General features: G+C 54.2%; 1 protein-coding gene across 1 annotated transcript; it reads left to right on the top strand.

Annotated features, from left to right (window-relative positions):
* Window positions 1-1,267: 1,267 nt before the first annotated feature.
* LOC144735648 (uncharacterized) lies at window positions 1,268-22,128 on the top strand. The gene is made up of 4 exons (XM_078618099.1): window positions 1,268-1,286; window positions 3,200-5,951; window positions 21,086-21,137; window positions 21,740-22,128. The coding sequence occupies exons 1-4, from the start codon at window positions 1,268-1,270 to the stop codon at window positions 22,031-22,033; spliced, it is 3,117 nt and encodes a 1,038-aa protein (XP_078474225.1). The 3' UTR covers window positions 22,034-22,128.
* Window positions 22,129-23,350: the final 1,222 nt, after the last annotated feature.

Below are 23,350 nucleotides of genomic sequence, written 5' to 3'. Positions count from 1 at the left end.
GTGCCACGAAATCCACCTTGGTTCTGCCGGCACACTCTGCGTGACTATTCGGCGTCTCGTTTGCGACAAAAAAAAAGCATTCTCTCCCATCGACGGGAGGATTTCTGTTGAAAATTCCCGTCGATGGATTGTTACTCTCTGGTTCTCTCGGTGAAGTCACGTAGGTAAAAAAATTTAAATTTATAAAAGTTAAATAAAAATAAAATAAAAATCACGACGTGATTTATTAATTTGAATAATTTTTTTTGTACCTACGTCACTTTACCGAAAAAACCCAAGAATATGAATCCTTGCAGTCACGAAAGCTTCAAATCTAGAAGAAAAAAACCTTTATAGTTGTATCGTTTGTATGTTTTTTTTAAACTGTTGAGTGCTTGTGCCACGTCGGAGTAAGGGAGGAGAGCTCCCTCCACCGTGGTTGAGCTCTGACATTGTTACAAACTTCTAGATTTGAAGCTTTCGTGACTGCAAGGATTCATACTCTTAGGTTTTTTCGGTAAAGTCACGTAGGTAGAAAATAAATTTTAAATTAATAAAAGTAAAATAAAAATCACGACGTTTCGGAGGCAACACAAGCTTCCGTCTTCAGGTGGAACCGTCACAGCACGATTGCTGTATCCTACTTGATACATTGCTGTATTACTTGATACAGCAATCGTGCTGTGACGGTTCCACCTGAAGACGGAAGCTTGTGTTGCCTCCGAAACGTCGTGATTTTTATTTTACTTTTATTAATTAAAATGTTATTTTTTACCTACGTGACTTTACCGAAAAAACCTAAGAGTATTGTTACAAACCTCATGGTAGGACACAAATGCGAATGATCACGAGCAGAACCCAAATCTCAGTGTTGGTTTTGTTTGGGCCGAGTCATTAATTTTGGTCAAGTTCAGGTCGATGAAACAGTTCTTTAACGAGCCGCGGAGTGCGTAAGATCCATTTCTCAGTGGGTCTTACGTGGGTAGAGTAGAAACTAGTTTTTTATTGAATTATTTTGGTCTTTCGGTCACGTAGATGGTTCAAAGAAAAAAAACTACGACGTTTCGATCACAAGCGATCGTCATCAGGATGATCGCTTGTGATCGAAAAGTCGGAGTTTTTTTTGTTATTTTCTTTGAACCTATCTACGTGACTTTACCGAAAGACCCAAAGAATATGAATGCCTGCAGTCACGAAAGCTTTAAGTCAACATTTAGTTTTGTTTTGTTTATCTGCGATCGACAGAATGTATTGTTGCAGGCTTGCGCGCAGTTCCCACGAGAGCGCCATGGGTGGAACCCTGCGTGGTTTGGGGCCGTCCATAAATGACGTCACGCACCTGGGGGGGGGGGGACCTGGGGGGGGGGGGGTCAGGCATTTGTGACGATGTGTGACGATGGGGGGGGGGGGGGTGAGAAATGTGACGTCACATCAAAATGCGCAACTTTAAATAAATATAGACAACACGTTCTGCTTAATTAAATATACTTTTTGATAAATGTTTCTCCTACAACATCAGAGTGCAGCGCCACATTAAATACGCACTGCAATGACAATAGTTTAAAGCGATTTTAAGCATGTTTTATTTTGGGGGGGGGGGGGGGCAGAGCTTTGTGACGTCATATTTGAGGGGGGGGTCTGACTTTTTTGTGACGCCGTGTGACGAGGCGGGGGGGGTCAAAAATCGTCCAAAATCGCGTGACGTCATTTATGGACGGCCCCCTAGTCAGAGTGCACAGACAGTGCCCTGCCTCGTCACGGCGTCACAGTGCGATTCGCGCGATCCGGTTGCAGGCAGCTCAATTCGTACCCACGCACGCGCACACACACCACGTGGTGTGTTGTGTCAACACACACACACACGTGGTGTGTTGATCGTCTCCAGTGAGGTTGATGAGCACTGTACCCCAGGGTTACGGGTGGGACGAGGAGTCTGTGCACACATTTCAATCAGTTACGGGATCACGACTGTGCCCCATCCTTTTCTTGGTGACCAGCACCACGTCCGACCGTCTTTGTCTCCCCAGTGGCGATGTTTACACACCGCACCAGGTACTCATTTTGAGGCTGAGTCGACCTAGGGGAGGCCCGGGACCAGTTCAGATAATAATCGTCACCGGTGTTGGCCGTGAGCGGGAATCGCCGGGTTCGATTCTGCTACACTACCGCTCTCCCCACACCGAGATACACATACAGAGATACACACACAGACACACACACAGAGACACACACACAGACGCAGAGATACACACAAACACAGACCAGACATATACACAGACACAGAGATACATACACAGAGATACACAGACACACACACATACAACGAGATACACACAGACAGAGACACACAGACACAGAGATACACACAGACACACACATACACCGAGATACACACAGACAGAGACACACAGACACAGAGATACACACACAGATACACACACGCAGAGATACACACACAGACCAGGCATACACACATACACCGAGATACACACACAGACAGACACACACACACCGAGATACACACACAGACACACACACACACACCGAGATACACACACAGACACACACACATACACCGATATACACACATAGACACACAGACACAGAGATACACACACACACACCGAGATACACACACACACAGACACACACACCGAGATACACACACACACGTACACAAGCTCCGCCCCCCCCTCCACGAACTGGGCGTGGCTTCACCCCACGTCCAATCCGCGCGTGTCGGGGAGGAGGCGAGAACGAGGAGCAGTGGGGGGGTGGGGGTGGAGGGAGTGGGGAGAGAATCATCAGAGAGACCAGCGGCTGATCGAACACGGGCGATGATGCCAACAACGCCGCAGCGTTTCCTCGTTCGCTGTGTACGCCAGGAGGAGACGGCCCCTCGCGAGCCACAGACGGGTCTCCTGTGGCAGCGGGACCAGCCCGCCAGGGACATTTAACTCGACGACAGAGCCTTGGGTGTTGTTGTTGTTCACGGCAGAGTGCGCTGTCATTTTTGTCGCTGCTGCTGCTGTTGTTGTTGTTTAATGGTCTCCCTGCAAGGGTTGTTGAAGCCGCCGCCGCTGTTGTTATTGCTGCTGCTGTTGCTGGTGCTGCTGCGGTTTTTGTTATTGCCACTGCTGCCGCTGCTGCCGCTGCTGCTGCGAGGTTTGCTGAATGACAATTCGACCGTCGGCTCGACGAGGCTGTTGGTGTCGTTAAGCGAGCCAGCCCGAGCCGTGCCAGGCCGAGCCTAGTCAGCAAGAGCTGAGTCAGCCCGAGTCAGCCCTTGCCGAGCCAGGCCGGAGCCAACCCGAGCCAGCCCGTGCCGAGCCAGCCCGTGTCGAGCCAGGCCGAGCCAGCCCGAGCCAGCCCGTGCCGAGCCAGCCCGAGCCAGCCCGAGCCAGCCCGAGCCAGCCCGTGCCGAGCCAACCCGAGCCAGCCCGAGCCAGCCCGAGCCAGCCCGTGCCGAGCCAGGCCGGAGCAAACCCGAGCCGAGCCACAACCCGAGCCAGCCCGTGCCGAGCCAACCCGTGCCGAGCCAACCCGAGCCAGCCCGTGCCGAGCCAGCCCGTGTCGAGCCAGCCCGTGCCGAGCCAACCCGAGCCAGCCCGAGCCAGCCCGTGCCGAGCCAGGCCGGAGCAAACCCGAGCCGAGCCAGCCCGAGCCAGCCCGTGCCGAGCCAGCCCGTGCCGAGCCAGCCCGTGCCGAGCCAGCCCGTGCCGAGCCAGCCCGAGCCGAGCCAGCATGTCGTTCACGGCGGAGGATCTCAACAATGGGCAGCCGCACTGCGCGGGCAGCAAGAAGAAGAGCGGCTTCCAGATCACGAGCGTCACGACGGCCAGGGCGCACAGCAACAGCGCCGGGGACGACACGGAGGTGAGCTTCGACCTGGAGGACGACGCCTCCACGAAGACCGAGGAGCTCGGCGGCTCCTGCTCGGACATCTTCGACACCCCCGCCGCCGCTGCCGCTGCCGCTGCCGCCGGCGCCGAGATGATTTTCCTCCCCGCGGCCGACGAGGCGGAGCAGATGGCGCCCGCCGAGCCCGGAGATCGAGGGACGCCTGCGGCGGTGGAGTCGGGCGGCGGTGGCGGCGCTGGCGGCGATGTTGAGGAGGTTGAGCTGCCTGCTGCTGCCGCTGCTACCGCTACCTCGGCGGTGTTCAGAGCCGATGGTGGGGCACCCGCCGTGGAGGTTGTGGTCGGTGGACACGTCGAGCAAGCGAGCTCGCAGAGCAACCAAACTTACGGTCATCATCATCAGCAGCAGCAGCAGTCGCAGTCTCACCTGCAGCCGCAAGCCCACGCGACTCCGCACGGCTGCAATTCGCGATTCCGCGTCGTCAAGCTGGTGGAGAAGGAGCCCTTCAAGAAGGGCCGCTGGAACTGCACGGACTTCTACGAGAAGGACAAGGAGCTGGTGGTGGTGGGCCAGGCCTCTGCCCTGGCCCACCACGACGCCTGCTCCGTCGTGTCCCGCGAGAGCGTCGCATTCTCCGGCCCGGCGCCGTCCCTCCACGCCTTCGACAGCCAAGCGTACGGGCAACACCACAACCACCAACAACAACAACAACAGCAGCAGCAGCAGCACCACCAGCACCCCCAGCAATGCGACCCTCTCGGCGGCGAGAGCGTCCACCGGATGGGCCGGGACGTGCCGGCCGCGTCCTGCGGCCCGAGCCAGCCGGGTCTGGCCCCTCTCGCGGTGACGCACCCGGCACTGACGGGTTTCCCTCAGGGCTACTACGAAGCTGCCGCGCCAGCGCCCAGCCAGGTGGCTGGCGGCGGCAACGCGCTACCTGCGGGCAACGGGGGCGGTGGGTTCTTTGAGCAGCAGCAGCAGTTGGGCATGCCGGGTGCTCCTCCGGGCATAGGCTGGGCTCCGGACAATCTGCAGAGCGTGGCTGCCTCGAACGTGGGCAGCGATGCTCTGTTGCAGGCTGGCCAGCAACAGCAGCAGCAGCAGCCGTTGCAAGTTCCGCAGCAGGGGTATGGGATCTGCCTCGTGGAGGAAGGGACTGACAATCCTCAGCTTCAGAAGGCCCTTGGATTCCACGGCGGTCTCTTAGATCAGCAGATAGAGCAGCAGCAGCAGCAGATGCCCTCCTTCGGCGTTCAGATGCAGCCGCCGCAGCTGCCGCCACAAGCGCCGTTACCGAATTTGTCCGAACTGCAGATGAGGGCCAATTCTCCGCATCCGCCGGTGCTTCTGCAGCAGCAGCAGCAGCAGCAGGCCTGGCAGCAAAGAATGCCGCCGCATCCCCAAACAGCGGACGGCAATTTCCTCCAGCATTCGCTGGCGTCGTCGGCGGTCCACAAGCCGGCGTCGCCGATCGCGGCCGGGTTCCCCGCGGTGCCGAAGAGCCCCCCGAGCGCCGTCACGCAGCAGCTGAACTCCGTGCTGGCGCAGATGCACTCGTCGCAGGGCCAGCAGCAGTTCATGGCGCAGAACCCTCACCTGCGGCCGCTGGGCACCGCGCCGCAAGCCGGCCCGGACCCCCCCCAGCAACTTGCGCCGATGTTTCAGCAGCAGAGCGGTCAGAGCGTCACGGGGAGGCCGGTCAACGCCCACGTCCTCGCGCAGCCAACGCCGGTGGCCCTGGGCTTCGACAACATCGTGTCGAACGTCCACTCCGGCGAACCCGCCGGCGTCACGTCCCCGCTGCCCGTCGCCCTCGCCCAGACGTTCAACGTCGGCTTCGCGGACGCGGCGCAGGTGGACGTCGCGCTGTTCCCGCCGACGCCGACGCCGCTGCTGCTGCCGGCGGGAGCCGCGGGCGCCGGTCGGTACCTCCTGGGATCGGCCGGTGTCGTGCCGCGGCTGGACGGCCACCAGCAGCAGCAGCAGCAGGCGGGCGCGGCGTTCGCGGAGCCGTCGGCCGCTGGCGGGGGAGTGGACGGTGCGGCGGTGGCGGTGGCGATGCCCTCCTCTGGTGTGGCTCAAGGGGCGGTGGGCACGGCTGAAGACGACAGGTGAGCGCGGAATGTCTCGCCCGGTGGTTTCGGTTTTTTGGTTTGGGGCCGGCACTACGTACGGCAGTGCAAAATAAGTTTAACATGCATACACAGAGACCTACAGACACACAGACCCGTAGACGCACAGAGACCTCTAGAGATACCCATAGAGACCCATAGGGACACCCATAGAGACCCACAGAGACCCACAGATTAGCACAGTTGGCTACATGAAGAGCAAAAGAAGTTCAACATACATAGACTCACACAGAGACCCACAGACTCGCACAGAAACCGACAGACTCGCACAGAGACCCACAGACTCACACAGAGACCCACAGACTCACACAGAGACCCACAGACTCGCACAGAAACCGACAGACTCGCACAGAAACCGACAGACTCGCACAGAGACCCACAGACTCACACAGAGACCCACAGACTCACACAGAGACCCACAGACTCACACAGAGACCCATAGACTCACACAGAGACCCACAGACTCACACAGAGACCCACAGACACCCACAGAAACCGACAGACTCACATAGAGACCCACAGACTCACACAGAGACCCATAGACTCACACAGAGACCCACAGACTCCCACAAAAACCGACAGACTCACATAGAGACCCACAGAGACCCACAGATTAGCACAGTTGGCTACATGAAGAGCAAAAGAAGTTCAACATACATAGACTCACACAGAGACCCACAGACTCGCACAGAAACCGACAGACTCACACAGAGACCCACATACTCACACAGAGACCCACAGACTCACACAGAGACCCACAGACTCACATAGAGACCCACAGACTCGCACAGAGACCCGCAGACTCGCACAGAGACCCACAGACTCGCACAGAGACCCACAGACTCGCACAGAGACCCACAGACTCGCACAGAGACCCATAGTTTGTTGTCCTTCCCACGCATCTCCGATTAGCACGGTTTAGCTACGTACGGTGCGATCGAAGTTCAAAATACGTACATACATCCCGTCAGGTGGGGCAATGCACCCACATTTTTCCCTCTCTAAATACAAATTCTGGAGGACGGATGAAGAAAGCCGGTTCAACCTTTGGCACGCACGCACGCACTTACACAAGCACGTACGCACGCACTTACGCACGTACGCACGCCATGATATCTCTCAAACGTTTCTCCCTCGTCGAGGAAGGTGGTCAACGTGATCTCCCCGTGAAATCACGCGGGCGGCCCGAATCGGTTGAACGTCCCGAGCCGGGCTTCCCCTGCCGTCGTTGACGTCCGTGACCAGCGGTACGGACCCCCCCCCAGGGGGATCGGTGACTGAGCCGACGACCCCACACCCCCCCCCCCCCCCGTGCCACGGATTTGAACCGACGACTCGCGCCGCGCTTATCCAGTGCGGCCCCCGTAGCGAACCGTGCGTTGCATCTCGATCGCGACCGAACGAACTTTTCCCCATCTTAATTTGGCTCGAGATGAGCGGGGTGGCGTGACGAGGCCGGCGACCCCGAGGTCAATTCCCCAGGCGTGGCTGCCATCGGTGGCGAGTGAATCTCGACGCCCCGGTTCCTGGGTCATCGTTTAGGTTTTTTCACGAATGCCCACACGGATCGTGGCGTACCGTCGATTAAGGCGCACGGCGGGCTTATTTTCAGCGAAATGCAGTTGAGGAATATTTTTTTTTTTCAGTACGTGCACCTTTACCGACTAAAAGTAGAGAAAAGCATTAGGTAAATTTTTTTCAAATAACGTTCACATCGTTACGGGAAAAATTGTATCGTTGAGATGATCACGTCGAAATTAACGTCGTCATAATGTACCACGAAATATCTCGTCGCGGGAACCCCAGCGGTAGCTGGCTTGCCTTTGGGCTATTCGCGATGGCGGATAAACCCCGCCAGCACGTTCTAACTCATTTATAGGGATTAGAAGCCCCAAGAACGAGTGGAAAAACAAACTTTAATATTGTAGTCACTCGAAATTGCGCTAAAATCTGAACCGGGACAGACATTGACACCGCCCGGTTGAGCAAGTGTGAACAGCAGCCAGGGGCGAGCGTGGATGGAGCAAATTTGTGCCGCTGTGTTTCTAATAAAACTGAAGGGTGTAGGGTGACATTAAAATAAACAAAACTGTGTTGAACATCTCTTGTAAGATTTTCCAGTATTTATTTTACTTGAGAAGAGGGGCTGCCCTTGTTCCATAGAATTGGCATCGTGTAAATGAACGTGTGTTTTTCAAGCGGGTTTCATCGTGTTTTTTTAATTAAAACCTTCTCATTTATTTCGTGCCATCACAGAGAGCATGTTGTTGACCGCATTTCCCCCCCCCCCCTCTCACAATCTAACGTAACGTCATTCAGGCGAATAAATTCAACGTTTAAGGGCCAAACGATGGAGCACATCTTCTTGGTTCTTTCGGTAAAGTCACGTAGAAGGGAAGTAATAAAATAATACAAATTTAACATAATAAAATCATTTTCACGACGTTTCGGCCACAACGCAAGCAGCCGTCCTCAGGTGAAGAACACCTGTTGTTTACCGAAAGAACCAAGAAGATGAATCCCTGCAGTCACGAAAGTTTTAAATAGATGGAGCACATGCTCGCAATTCTGGCAGCTACCTGAAGATGCTGACGCTGTGACCACCAGCGAAACGTCCGTGCCCGATCGTTAAACGTGGATCGCTCTCCAGCAACGCACTGCTGTGCTGCAGCGGCAATAAATCGGCACGTTTGTCCGTCACGTGACAAGATTATTAGCCGTCTGCGTCGGCTGAAGGAAGATGGCTTTGCGACGATCATTTTACCCGCGCGATCTGACCCAAAAATCAATTGTGAACCACAAACCGCACACCGGTGTATCGCGACGTTGCCAAATCCTCTTGTTTATTGAACAAGTGCAGTTTCCACTTTAAAAAAAAAAAAATTGTCAAATAAATCGGTGGGACAGGTGCGATTGCGTACGGCTGATCGAAAGACCCGTGTCCTGCTGCCCAAAAAAGGATTTAAAAGAGGTTTGCGATCTTTTATCGTCGAATTTGTTTAGGGCGCAGGGCATAGGTTTTAAATCAGATATTATAATAGTCACCACCATTATCGTCAATCCTACTCCGTTATCCTCTCCAAACCATCATCGTCACTGGCGTCATCATCAGGACGTTCGTCGTCATCCGTCACTGGCTGTAATTGTGTGGACGTTTACGATATTAAACTTTGGGTTTTTTCCATTCATTTCAACCGGCTGCATGCAAAATGGATCGGGCACGGCAATTTGCCACTTGCCTTTTCTAAAAATACGAGAGACTCCAGCGTACTCTGTGCCCTTCTATTAGAATTATTAAGATGTCCCTTTGGACAGCGCAGCTGTCTAAATGTGACCGCCGCTGGTACATTAACGGTGGGGAAAAAAAACCTTACTTCAGCAAAATAACGTAAAACAATAAACATCAACGTTTCTCCTAGTTCCTGTGATCCAATTGTCCGTCGATTCAATCCCTCAATTAGAATTAAAATAATCCGATGATAATTATTTTCCCCGAGAAATCCCACTAATTCCAATCAAGGCTTGATTTTTTTCAGAATGGTCCCACATTTGGGAGGACGATTGGCCCAATTAATCAAAAGGCTGCGCAGAATCCTAAATCCACTGATCGTGAAATATCTTCCCGCTATAATAAACACTTATTATCATGTATACCAACCCCACAATATCTTACGTTCCTGTGATGTAACAATCCAATAGCCACGAACTGATTTGATCGCTCCATCTCCTCCGTGCTTGGCTTGAGTAACCGCTTCAAATGCATTCCACTGGGCAGTTCATTGTGCATTATTGCATCGTCGCTGTAAAGGCAGGCGTAAAGATGAGATGGGGAATGTTAATGGTCTTGGCCATCTCAGATGTGCCGAGCTTGCGATCGTAAAGTACTGTAAAACCATATTCATGCCCCCAAATTATTGCGGTGGTGTGGCGAGGTTTAAACTGTTCGGCAAGTAAATGCTTGCTAGCCCATCGGAATGTACTTGGCGACGTACAAATGACATGTAATGATTATACAACGAGCCGTCTCGCTGAATTAATGGACGCTGGCATCACCTGCGATTTAAAATTGTTTTACGCTTGAAGGGGAAAGGGGGTAGAATAAGCGTAAAGGTTTGTGCGGTTAGCTGCATTACGAAGTTCAACATACATAGACTCACACAGAGACACATAGACTCACACAGAGACCCATAGACTCGCACAGAGTCCCATAGACTCACACAGAAACCCACGGACTCACACAAAGACCCATAGACTCACACAGAGACCCATAGACTCACACAGAGTCCCATAGACTCACACAGAGATCCGTAGTCTCACGCAGAGACCCATAGACTCACACAGAGTCCCATAGACTCACACAGAGTCCCATAGACTCACACAGAGTCCCATAGACTCACACAGAGTCCCATAATCTGTTGTTCTTCCCCACACCTCCGATTGACACGTTTGGCTTTGTATAGTGGGAAAAAGTTCAACAGACTATGTGAGTCCAATCCCAGGCCACGGCTAACATTGGTGGCGAGTGACATCTGAACCTGTCCTGGGTGACCAGCGTGGTGAAGTATGGTAAAGCCACCCCCGGTGACCGACATGTTTTGCTTTCACAAAAGGGGCTGAAAACGTTTGGAATTGTTATCGTCAGTAATATCGTCACGTCGACCCTAATTAGCAAAGTGCACTTAATTTTGACACTTTAAGGCGTACATTAATGTTTAACGTTAAACACGGCACGTTAAGGTTTTCCGTGTTATTTATTGACCGTCGTATCAATGCCGCTTTGACGTTCACGGAAACGTTTTGTATCGGTGTCGCGTAGTGTGAGAGCGCGCCGGGGCGTTCTGTGTGTGCAAAGGGGGGCTGCTGTTGGGGTTGTGGTTTGCCGCTAAAGTTTCCCCGCTGTCCTGGTTTTCCCAGTGATCGCCGCCCTCTTGTCAGGAGATCTGTCGGTCTTCCCGGGACATTGAACTTGTCTGGCAGAGGTCGCAAACGGGTTTTAATTCCTTACCCGTACCCGGCCGCACCAGGGTCGCAAATGGGTACCCGTACCCGATACCCGGCCGGGTACGGGTAGCCGGGTATCGGCTAGGGTACGGGTATCGGGTACCCGATTGCGACCTCTGGGATGAAGCCATGTGGCAGGCGCGGGTGGGTTTATTCTAGGAACTTGAATTGTGAGAAGAGACAAGACGTTGGGAAATGAGTGACAAACAGTTACTCACCAGTGACTCACGGCCTACCCGTACCCGTACCCGACCGCACCAGGGTCGCAAAGCGGTACTCGTACCCGGCCGGGTACTTGTAGCCGGGTATCGGGTAGGGTACGGGTATCGGGTACCCGATTGCGATCTCTGCTGCCTGGTTCCTTGCCGGCTGCGTAGTGATGCCAGTTTCGGCAGTTTTTCTGCTGTGATTCTCCCACCTGATGACGACCGCTTGTGTTGCGATCGAAACGTCATGATCTGTTATTTTGTCTACCTACGTGACTTTACCGAAAGAACCAAAGAGTATGGATTCCTGCAGTCACGAAAGCTTCACATAGTAACGAATTGTCATGTTTTGTTTCCGTGACACAAACCTTACTAATTATCTGCGTTGGGTGATGGTGGCGGGTTTAACGACACATTTATGTTTACGCGATCTAGCCCCAAAAAACACCTCGTGGATTATAAAAATGCCCCACCACGACCTTTGCTTCATAATACGGGGGGGGGGGCGGTGGGGAAAGAGCATGTTTCATGATAGAGAGAATATGGAAAGCGATTTACAGTCCTCTGTCAATCCATTGTTGGACAAATACCTCGCCAGCCTGTGTCAGTGTTGGATGCTTCATTGCCCTAACCAAACTTGACCCACGGCTCGTAATTTTGAGAGCATGTTTCATGATGGAGAGAATACGGAAAGCGATTTACAGCCCTCTGTCAATCCATTGTTGGACAAACGACTCGCCAGCCTGCGTCAGTGTTGGGTGCTTCATTGACCTAACCAAACTTGACCCACGGCTCGTAATTTTGAGAGCATGTTTCATGATGGAGAGAATACGGAAAGCGATTTACAGCCCTCTGTCAATCCATTGTTGGACAAACGACTCGCCAGCCTGCGTCAGTGTTGGGTGCTTCATTGACCTAACCAAACTTGACCCACGGCTCGTAATTTTGAGAGCATGTTTCATGATGGAGAGAATACGGAAAGCGATTTACAGCCCTCTGTCAATCCATTGTTGGACAAACGACTCGCCAGCCTGCGTCAGTGTTGGGTGCTTCATTGACCTAACCAAACTTGACCCACGGCTCGTAATTTTGAGAGCATGTTTCATGATGGAGAGAATACGGAAAGCGATTTACAGCCCTCTGTCAATCCATTGTTGGACAAACGACTCGCCAGCCTGCGTCAGTGTTGGGTGCTTCATTGACCTAACCAAACTTGACCCATGGCTCGTAATTTTGCAGCGGTTGTGAGCGAAACATTTTTTCTTCTTCTTCCCCGATATCACCTTTAACTTTTTATTTTTGTTTCCCCTTACGCATGCTAACAAAGACAAGCTACGGGATAATCTGCCAATCGTCTTGTCGCTGGCACGTGCCCTCTCGGTGCTTGTCATTGGGAGGTTGAAGAGGCCTCCCTCTGTGTCTCTGGCCTTGACGGTAGGGAATGCCTCCATTGTGTTTTTTATTCTTCTAGATTTGAAGCTTTCGTGACTGCAAGGATTCATATTCTTAGGTTTTTTTCGGTAAAGTCACGTAGGTAAAAAATTAAAATTAATAAAAGTAAAATAACAAAATAAAATAAAAATGACGACGTTTCGGAGGCAACACAAGCTCCCGTCTTCAGGTGGAACCGTCACAGCACGATAGCTGCATCAAGTAAGAGAACTTCCACGAAAACAGTCCTTGTATATATACTGGTTGAGGGTGGGAGGAGCCATTGCGAGGTTCGGTGCGGTTTCAGCCGCACCACCTCTACATAACAAAGGCTCAGTCCCATTTACAGCAACCGCACTTTTACATCAGCCACACCTTAACAACTCTTGGAACCTCCCATTTCAACCAGTTTACACAACAAAGGCTCTTTTTTCTTCTTATTCACAATTTGCTCCCAGCATTTCTCGGTTAATCCGTTGAGAAATGCGTTTAAACCTCCCGGGAGCTCGGGATTAATTGCCTGCAAATTGAAAACTGCAAACCTGCGTCACTTACCATGGTAGGGACCAGCGGCGTCAAATAAGTCGGTCGGTCGGTCGGTCGCGTGCAGGTGGGGTAAAGTGTGGGAACTCCCGCCTCTTCCAAGTTGTCTGGCCAGGGTGGAAGAGTAGGCCAAATACCCCATGCGCTAGAGGGGACCTCCGCAACCTCCGCCAGCGGTGTGGTGAGCGAGCAGTTGCAGGGCCGCGCCTTTTACCTTTTGAAAAATGTACCGGCGGCGTTGCGAATGTTGCCATCAACGGCAACAAAGTAGCGGGCTACATTTTTGTATTTCACTTTAATCATTTGGGTTTAACTGCCATCGCCACCCCCCCCCCGCCGCCCGAGGCTAAGGTCAGAGGTCGCAACCGGGTTCCCGATACCCGTACCCTACCCGATACCCTGCTACCCGTACCTGGCCGGGTACGGGTACCCGTTTGTGACCCTGGTGCGGCCGGGTATGGGTACGGGTAGGCCGTGAGTCACTGGTGAGTAACCGTTTGTCACTCATTTCGGGTAGGGTACGGGACGGGTAGGGTACGGGTACCTATTTGCGACCCTGGTGCGGCCGGGTACGGCTACGGGTAAGGAATCAAAACCCGTTTGCGACCTCTGGCTTAGGCACAACAACCATTTACCGCGGTGGCACAGATGGCGTCGATTGGGGGGCAGCGGGAGGAGTAACGTTGCAGCGACGTCGGACAGCGGCTTCGCGAGACGCCTCGGAGCGAAGGGCGGGGGGGGGGCGGGCGAGGACTTTAGAACGTTCTCAGACCTTTGGCCGACCACACCGCGGGCGGACGCTAAACGCCGATGAGGCGAGGACTGCTGCTGCTGCTGCCGTCATGTGCCGTGGCCCGTCCGCTGACGTCACCACCCGTGGATCCTCTCGCCCCGGCTCTCTTTAGAGTCGGCGGCCTTGACCACGATGACCATGGCAGCACGGCCACGCGCACTCGGCCCTGCCGAGCCGGCGGTCTAGACGAGGCTGAGGGCATCGTTACGTGCGGCGTACGATGCGGTGGTCACGTGACACACGCGCGGAGCATATGGCATGGGAGCCGTGCCTTCCTGCCGTTTGCGGGCGGCAGCAGCAGCGGCACACCTGCGCGCATCGTTAGATCTCTTGAGTTGGTGGTCCAGGCAAGGCTGAGAACAATCCATACGAGCAAATGTCGTGGTCGCGCGACACGCGTGAGAGGCATGTGGGGTGGCGGTCGTGCCTTGCTCTGCTGGTTGTGAGCAGCTTTGCGTGTTGTCAAATCTGCAAGGCGTGTAGAACGTTATTGGATTACAGTTTCACAGGGAACGGGAGCCAGGACAGCTCTGGCGAGATGTTAACTACCTCGCCTGGTATACAGGAGGTCGTGAGTTCGATCCCGACCCTGACGCCTGCTGTATGGTTGCGGTTTGCATGTCTCTGTCTCTCTCATCATCATCACGGTGGCTAAGAGATGTTAACTACCTCGCCTGGTATAGAGGAGGTCGTGAGTTCGATCCCGACCCTGACGCCTGCTGTATGGTTGGGGTTTGCGTATTCGCTCTCCCCGTGGTCGCGTGGATTTCTCTCCGTGTCCTCCGGTTTTGCCCTCCACATTTATAAACACGCGTTTGGAGTATTCGGCCGCGAAAAATCCACCTCGTCGGGCTGTCGTTTTAGAGACGGCCAGGTCGTTTCTGAACAAGAGCTACACACAGCTATTCTGGTAAAAAAATAAAAAAAGTTTTGTAATTTTTTTTATTGCTTTTCGAAAACCAAGACGGAATCGTTCCTCCGCAAAACGATCGTCTCCGTCGAGTTGAAGGAGCAGGAGGTGCCCCCCCCCACCCCTGCCCCCCCTCGTCCCTCCGTAAACGTGCAACGTCGGCCCAACGTCGGGGCGCCAACGTCGGCATGGTCGATGGGCGTGTAGAGAGATGTGCCCGGGGAGATTGCATCGTAAGGGCACAGCGGTGGCGTTGTGTTTCGGAGAACAACGTTCACACGAGCTCCGTCAATCGCACACGCCGTCACGGCACCGCCTGGATGAGCGGCAGGAGGACGCTAAGCGAAAAGCAAAAAATCGACTGTTGTGCAGTACTTTCTGCGCTCCCGCGCGCCTGTGCTAATCTTCCCCCCGCCGCCTTCTGAGCCCACCGGGCGCGGTGAAGCATGGTCGAATAAATCAGCGCGCTCCTGCGGAGCAGGGGAAAGGAGCGGTCAGCAGGTTTGGGGAAAGAGAGGGCGTTGCGTGTAACGTGTTACCCTTCAGGAGGTCTGGTCGGGTAAGCTAAGCAGGTGTCATCGGCTGTGTGGCAACGTGGAGATGCGGCGGGCGGGGGGGAGCGCAGGGAGGGTTGCCAAGTCCGGAATTGGCAATCGCATCGATCCGGTTCCTCGGTGGTTACCATCGAAAGCAAATCGGTGAGAGTGTGACGACGACGACGACTGGATATTTAAAGAAAATCAATTCATAATCATAATAGGAAAAACGACAACCAACGAAAAAAAAATCTCCCGGAATAGCTCGAGCAGTCCAGAGTTGGCAACCCGAGAGCACACAGGGCGGTCGCGTGCCACGTACCCATTCGGTGTGAACATATACGCAGCTCCAGAACAGTTGACGGTACACAACCGTACTGCACCGCTGCATTGTGCCGCACTCTACTGTATCTCTCCGCGCGGCGGGGGTTGCGTCGCTTTTGTATCTGTCCACCTCCGCCCGTCACTCGGGGTAATTTGCGGCTGCATGTTTCCTCCTCCTCCCCCTGTCTGTGTTGCTATTTTGGGCCCCCGAGCAAAACCTCCGCGCGATGGCGTGGAGCGGCCGGGCGGGCCGCTCGGTGATTCGGGCTGCCGGCCGCCGATGCACTTTGAACCCCGGCGGCGACTCCCGAGTTCGATTCCTTGCCACGGCTCGCGTCAGCGGCGGTCGTGACGTACCCCCCCCTCGCCCCCCCGTCCCGTTAGATCAGTGTTCTTCGTTGCGAGGCCCGCGGGCCACTGGGCTGCCTCGTGGCGGCCCCGTTACGGCCCCCGACGCTTCCCATCGCCGTCGTGCCGATGTCAAACCCCAATGGCTTGAAATGCGTGGCGGCCCTCGCGCGCACCGCCGGCGTGGGCCCCGAGATGAGAGAAGAGCACGGCGCTAGAGGAACGCGGCACTTGGCCGGAGTGGCGAAGTATGGGCAAGCAAGCGCCGTGGCCGTCACGGTCTGGGGGGGGTGGGACGGGGGGGGGGGAAGCCTTCGCAAGGCTGTAAATAATGAGCTGCCAAAAGGGTTGGAACGGTGGGACAGCGGTCAGCGCAATGCGCTTTGAGCCTGGCCGTCTGAGTCGAATTGCTGACATGGCTAATATCCCGTGGTGTGATTCACCAGCCAATACTTGACCAGTGTGGGGAAGTATGGTCAAACGGCACCCACGACTGACGGTGTGGGAAGGCCTTCGTCCGTGAGTGGAATTGGGAGGAGGCCTTCATCCGGCATGGATTGATCACGACTGATTTGACGACGATGACGACGGTGGCGATGGTGAGCCGAGGATTATATTTATATTCAGGCGTTTGGACCGCGGATAGTTGGGGAGGGCGAGTTGCAGGCAAACGTCATTCCTGGTGTGGAATTTATAGTGGCCATGTGATGTCTGTAGAGGAATCTGCGAAATGTGTGAAAATGGTGTTATCATGTGAATGTTTATTTATATCTATTTGCAGTACTTATTCTTTTGACAGAGGGAACTTCATCGCTCGTTTCGATTTTTTTTCTTTCATCGAGAAGAAATGTAACGACCGCCGTATGGCGGGCAATGTATTGTTCAATATTTAATAGCGTAAAGGCTTGGCACGGCAAACGAGACGTCGACATGCCCCACTCGCAGACCCTTAACGCCGTAGCCAGAAAGACTGCAGTGGTCGATTTGGAAGGATCAAGATGAGCCCCCCTCTTCATGGAAACAGAGGGCATCGTACACTCCTAGCGCATGGAACATTCTAGAGTCGTCCCCTTAAAGGGAAAGGAGGAGGAGTTCTAGGCCAGGTGGTTCCCCCTCCTATACAGAGTCTGAAATGAGCTGGGTCGGATTTGGGGGGAGGGGGGCGCGGGAGACAGGGTTGTGAAAAAGACGGGGGGCGGGGGGGTATAGCCTCTCAGTGGTGAAAGCGGAAACCACGAAACCCGCAATTGTGGAAGGGTATCAGCCGCACGTCACGTCACGTTGTTTAGATGTTTAGGGGGCCTTCTTTGTCGCGAAAGAGTTTGGGCCGTTTGCGTGCCGGTGACGCGGTCACAATTTTGGAATTGATAACGGCAAAGCATCGCGAAGAGAATTGGCAACTTCCCGGTCTGCTGTTCAACGAAGCATGCCGGCAAGCTCCATCCATTCGCCCGCGTCGCGGCGGAGGAGGGCAACGTGACGCGATCTGGCGTCATGTTTGCGCGATCGTAGTCGAGCGTCAACTTCAATCGCGAGAAGAACACCGCCGGGGGTTTTCCCACAACCCCCGGTTGTGCTGCTAAGTGGCTCTCCGTCGCGGTTTGGGGTCGTGCCACTTGGTGCGTTGTTTGGCGCGGTGTCCGACGTTTCGCCCCACGTGCCGGCAGCTCCTGCTTCAGGAACGCACGTAGCGGTACAACGGGCGGGGGAGTGGAAGAAGAATAAACGGGTTCTTGTTTGGCCATTTGCAGCAAAGCCGGAGCTCTCCGTTCGATGTCGAAACTCGAGAGCTGAAACGTCGCTTGGCATCGGGGTGTGGTCAATACCCCCGACGTGGCTTCAGAAATGATAGCGAGGTGTCGGACAACATTCGTGCGGCGGTGTCACAACCCGCGCGATGCCCCGCACACCGAAGCCTCCGCTGGTGCCACCTTTGCTTGGCGTGGCGGAGAGGGGGTGGGGTGGAGGGGGGGGTGGCACACGAGCGCGAATTTTAAGGCAAAAGGCGCAGCCCCTGCAATTCCCTGCGAAACGCCACTGCTGGCGGAAGGGCCCCCACAACTCGACAGCTCTCGGAAAGTGGGCGGACGAGGTGGCAGCGCCCGCACTTTACCCCCCACCGTCGTCGGAGTAACCGTGGCGTACGGAGGCGGTCAGGCTGGGGAGAGGGGCGGTGATGGGGAGAGGGGGGCGGGAGATCAAATCGGAGCGGTGACCTCTGGATTGCAAGTGGAGCGTGTTGTTGAACCATCGCTCCACGGCGGTGTCCGCTTCATTAACGTCGACAAACCAAATCCAAAGCCCCTCCGCAAACTCTCCCGGACCATTTATATTTCACTTCGGCTGCCCTCGGTAAAATGTTTCACGCGCTCCCTGCTCTGAACCCGCGCTGGTGTTCACCCAGAGGTCGCAAACGGGTTTTGTTTCCTTACCCGTACCCGGTCGCACCAGGGTCGCAAGTGGGTACCCGTACCCGCACCCGGCCGGGTACGGGTACTCGTTCCCTACCCGTACCCTACCCGAAATGAGTGACAAACGGTTACTCACCAGTGACTCACGGCCTACCCGTACCCGGCCGCACCAGGGTCGCAAAAAGCTACCCGTACCCGGCCGGGTACGGGTAGCCGGGTATCGGGTAGGGTACGGGTATCGGGTACCCGATTGCGACCTCTGTGTTCACCCAAAGTCAGGTGTTTTTGGCCTACTCTTCCGCACTGGCCGAAAAGGTCTTGCGAGACATGGAAAGTACCCCACGAGCGTTCCGCGACCTGGTCACGTGACCCCTGCCGCCTACCTGATTGCCGTTCCGAGCGGCGATCTGAGAGAACGTCCGGGGGGGGGGGAGGGGAGGTGGGGGGGAGGCCTTCATCCAGCAGTGGATAGATGATGGCCGGTGATTATGGCGCCGCGCGCAGAGGGTTCAGCTCTGGCGTGTACCGGAGGCGTCATTCTCTTTTAGAATGTGCCCAAGTTGATTAATGAGCGGAATCTCACACGCGACTTTAATTGTGGGCAACAGCATCTCTCGACCCTCCTGGCAGACGCATGCCCATCGCCGAGCCAGGCGTTCAGTCACCTTGTGCCACACGGGTACAGCTGCCGATGATGGGGGCGGGGCGGTGGGCCGGGGGAGGGAGGGGGGGGGCTGCGAGACGTTTTGTTACGCAACCGACGCAAGTTCATCCGTTTCAGAACCGTGCTTATGCAAGCAGTGACGTGTATCCAGCCCGTGCTGTAATTGAACAATATTTGCGACATTTTAGCTTTTATATTCTTGGTTCTTTCAATAAAGTCACGTAGAAGGGAAAAAAAAAACAATTACATTTTATTGTTACATAAAAAACAGTAACATTTTATTGGTTTATGTTTATTATTTTATTATTTCCCTTCTACCTGACTTTACCGAAAGAACCCAGAATATGAATCCCTGCAGTCACGAAAGCTTTAAATCGACACTTTAGCTTTTGCCTTAAAAATACGACGGCTCTCCTTTTCTGAGCAATCTATTTCTTGCGTTCCGTGGAATTTTTTCGTGGCATTGTGTGGCCTTGGAGACGAAGCCTCAATTCCGCATTCCTCCCCCCCCCCCGGCTTGTTGGGAACGGTTGAATGACTCTACGGGACTCGGCTTTGACACTGTCGCGAAGTTGGCTTCCTTGGCCGAGAACAAAGTCCCGCGCTGAGCACTCTGGTCAAAGTGTGGTGAACGTATCCATTCGAAGGTTATCCAAAGCTATAAAGCGCACGCACGCACGCACACAAACACGCACTTTGCGGGCCAGCATCATGAGGACCTGTACGTACTTTGAACTTGGTTCGCACCGTACGTAGCCAATTGCGCTAATCAGAGGTGGCAACCCAGCTAAAGTGACCATTTGTCTACGTGACTTTACCGAAAGAGCCAAGAATGTGAATCCCTGCAGTCACGAAAGTTTAAAATCGAAATTTTTCTATCCGTCGGAGCAAAATTTGCCTCGTGGCTTTTCCCAATTAAGCAACTTTGCGAGTCATCGATCAAATTTGTCAAATTCAGACCCTGGCTGCAGCGCTTGTGGCCTACTTTACTCTAGGGATAATCTCACAGGGTCTTTTGAGGTCCACTGTGAATCGGACTATCGACTGCGACACAGCCTTGCTGGGGGGGGTCCATCCTGGGTTGCACCCCACTTAAGAGCCGTATGGCTCACAGGGCGATGCCTAATAAATGAAACTTGAAACTTAAAAACTTGAAACTTTAATCCAGGCAGCTGCTTGTGATTAAACCGGGTTCTAGTGATTTGACGGTCTCAAGCCTGGCCACAAGTGAATCACGTAGACCCATAAACTCACCCAGAGTCCCGTAGACTCACGCAGACCGAGTTGAGATTAAAGCGGGTTCTCAACTCCAGTGAGTTGTCAACACTGACTGCCCGACAACAACAACAACAAAAACCCATCGCAGTACATTTTGCGCTGCACTTAAAAATGGTCTAAATTCCATCTCTGAGAATCAAAAACTGCGCTGTGTGTGTTCAGTTTGCTGTCCTTCCCCCCCATACATACATACATTCATACATACAAGAATACATACATTCATATATACATACTGTACATTCATACAATAATACATTCATACATACATACAACGTACATTCATACAGTACATACATACATTCATACATACAATCATACATACATTCATACAAACATGCATACATTCATTCATACATACATCCATACATACATACAAACATTCATACAGAAATGACCGTTTGACTGTCAACTAATGAACATCACCGCATCCGCATCGTCCGGATATCCGTATCGTCCACGTATCCACATCATCGCTCAGATGTCTACATCATCGCCAAGATAACCACATCATCACCCAGATAACTACATCAAACCCCAGATATCCACATCATCGCCACATCATCGCCCAGGTATCCACATCGAAGCCCACATATCCGCGTCAACGCCCAGATATTCACGTCGCTCAGGTGATCGTTTATTTATTTTCTTCTCTTCCCCGTGTGTTTCAGCTCCCCCGGAGCCAGCATGGTCGCTATTGACAACAAGATCGAGCAAGCGATGGTAAGTGGAACTCTGTGACTCGCCGAGGCAAACGCACACAATTCGACCGTAATGAGATTCGCACGAAAGAATGCAAAACTGAGAGGGAAATGTCGCGGCAAAAAATAACGCGCCGATACGGAACAACCCGAAGCACCACAACCGCCTACAAAAACTGTAAAACTATATATATATTTTTTTAAATTTTGGCAGGTAATGCCCACTGAGCTACATAGATATTTTTTCAGAAGCGACCTGGCCATCAAAAATTATCATCGTGTGGAAATTTACAGCAGCCAAATGCTATAGGGGCACATTGATTCTTAATGTGGAGGGGAAAAATCGGAGGACCCGAAGAAAAATCCACGCCACCAGGCATTGGGGTCGGAATCGAACCCACGACCTCCTGTATACTGGGCGAGGTAGTTAACATCTCCTCGCCACTGCGGCATTACCACGTGCGCTATTCTTTCCGGTATCCATCCTCGATCTGTCCAAACCATCACAGGCATCATTTGTTTACATCTCCCCTCCGCCGGCCACCCAGGCGGTGGCGAGATTCTGCCTCTCCAGCCGACGTCACATCCTCCCCCTCCCCTCCCCTCCCCACCGTGTGTCGGCAGGACCTGGTGAAGTCGCACCTGATGTTCGCGGTGCGCGAGGAGGTGGAGATCCTCCGCGAGCAGATCAAGGAGCTCGTGGACAAGAACAACCATCTGGAGCAGGAGAACCAGGCGCTGCGCGGCCTCGCCAATCCCGAGCAGCTGCAGGAGCTGCTGAGCCAGCTCCCCGACTCCACCCCACCGCCAGCCGTTGCCGCCGGCGACGGCCAGAACGGCGGCAACAACGGCGGCGGCGGCGGCGCGCCACCCGCGGCTCAGCAGCCGCCGCAAGGCAACGCGGTGCCGTCGGCCTGAAGCCGCGATGTCCGAGCCGGCGCCCGGCGGGCCGGACGCGTGGGGGCGACGAACGGAGGGTCTCGGCGTGGCCCACCCAGATGGGGCCTCCACCGTCACCGCTCCCTCCGCCACTGGTCGAGAATGGCGTTGCCTCGCCGTGGCGTAAATATCGAGGCGAAGCTGCACGGTGGACATGGATGAGAGATGGAGGCACGGCAGAGCTGTAGGTTCGAGATGCAGAGGTCGCCATGCGGAGATGGAGGTGAGAGAGGCTGCGGGCAAGAGGCAAATGTTGATTTGGGGTGCCGGCGAGATGACCACGATTTGCTCAGAAGGGGGGGCGGCCTTCTCGCCAAACAAAGCCCGATCACCCGGCAGCATTCGTTCGACAAGCCCACGCCCTGCTGATGAGACCCAAGAAGGGCTGGAAACCAGTGCAGAGTTTTACGCTCGAAACAACCGCCGCTGGATAATGTTAGTTTGCGGAGGCGATGGGCCGTTGGGACTGAAAATATATTTCTGTTTGTGCGCGTGGAGACGCGGGACGGAGTTCCGGCCTGCGCTTGGCTTTCGCCGAAGAGAGAGAGGCGAGAGGGAGAGTGTGTCCCGGGGACGAGAGGCACGGACGAGCGGTCACGTGACCGGCCTTCGCGAGGTCACGTGGCACGCGCCCGGTTCGTCGCACGGCACCGCAGGAAAAATACAGCAGGGGAGAATCCCGTCGGCTTTAAAGCATGGAATGTGTATGCCGTTGATCTCTTTGTCTCGCCACGGTTTTAAAAATGAATGCGTCCCGACTACTGCCAGTGCTGCTACAGCTACTGCCGCGTCTGCTGCTGCTGCTATGAACTGCGATCGTCACAAGGCGGCGACTTTGAAAAGTTGCGATGGTTTTGGGGTTGACTTTCGCAATTAACGTGGCGCGTTGCGTGTGTGTTAGTATATATACAAATATATATAACGTAAGGGTTATCGCTGATTAGACAGCCGCAGGGCTGTCCGGATCCGTCGGACACGTGGGGTCGACTGCGCCGTTTCCCCGCGGCCCGTGACATCACGGGGGTCGCGAGAGTTGGCGGCGTCTGATTGGCTGTCGGGGAGGTTCTCCATGGCTGATTGATGACGACCAAGATGACGAATGGGCTCCGCCGTGAAGTTCTGGAGAAGGGCGTCTTTTGAATCGACGTCGTGCAGATTGGAATAACCCCGTCAAGGTGCAATCCTATGTGTTATTATGATGATGATGATGAGATCGGTAAATGTATATTTTGTATTTTATTTCATGGTCTCTGCTCTATACGGCAGGCGAACCCGAGGAGAGATTTGGCTATTGTG

This window comes from Lampetra planeri, chromosome 56 (assembly GCF_965212315.1).
Source record: "Lampetra planeri chromosome 56, kcLamPlan1.2.h2, whole genome shotgun sequence".
Classification (NCBI taxonomy): domain Eukaryota; kingdom Metazoa; phylum Chordata; class Hyperoartia; order Petromyzontiformes; family Petromyzontidae; genus Lampetra; species Lampetra planeri.
The sequence above is the reverse complement of the archived record's forward strand: the minus strand, read 5'-3'. Positions and strand labels throughout refer to the sequence as shown.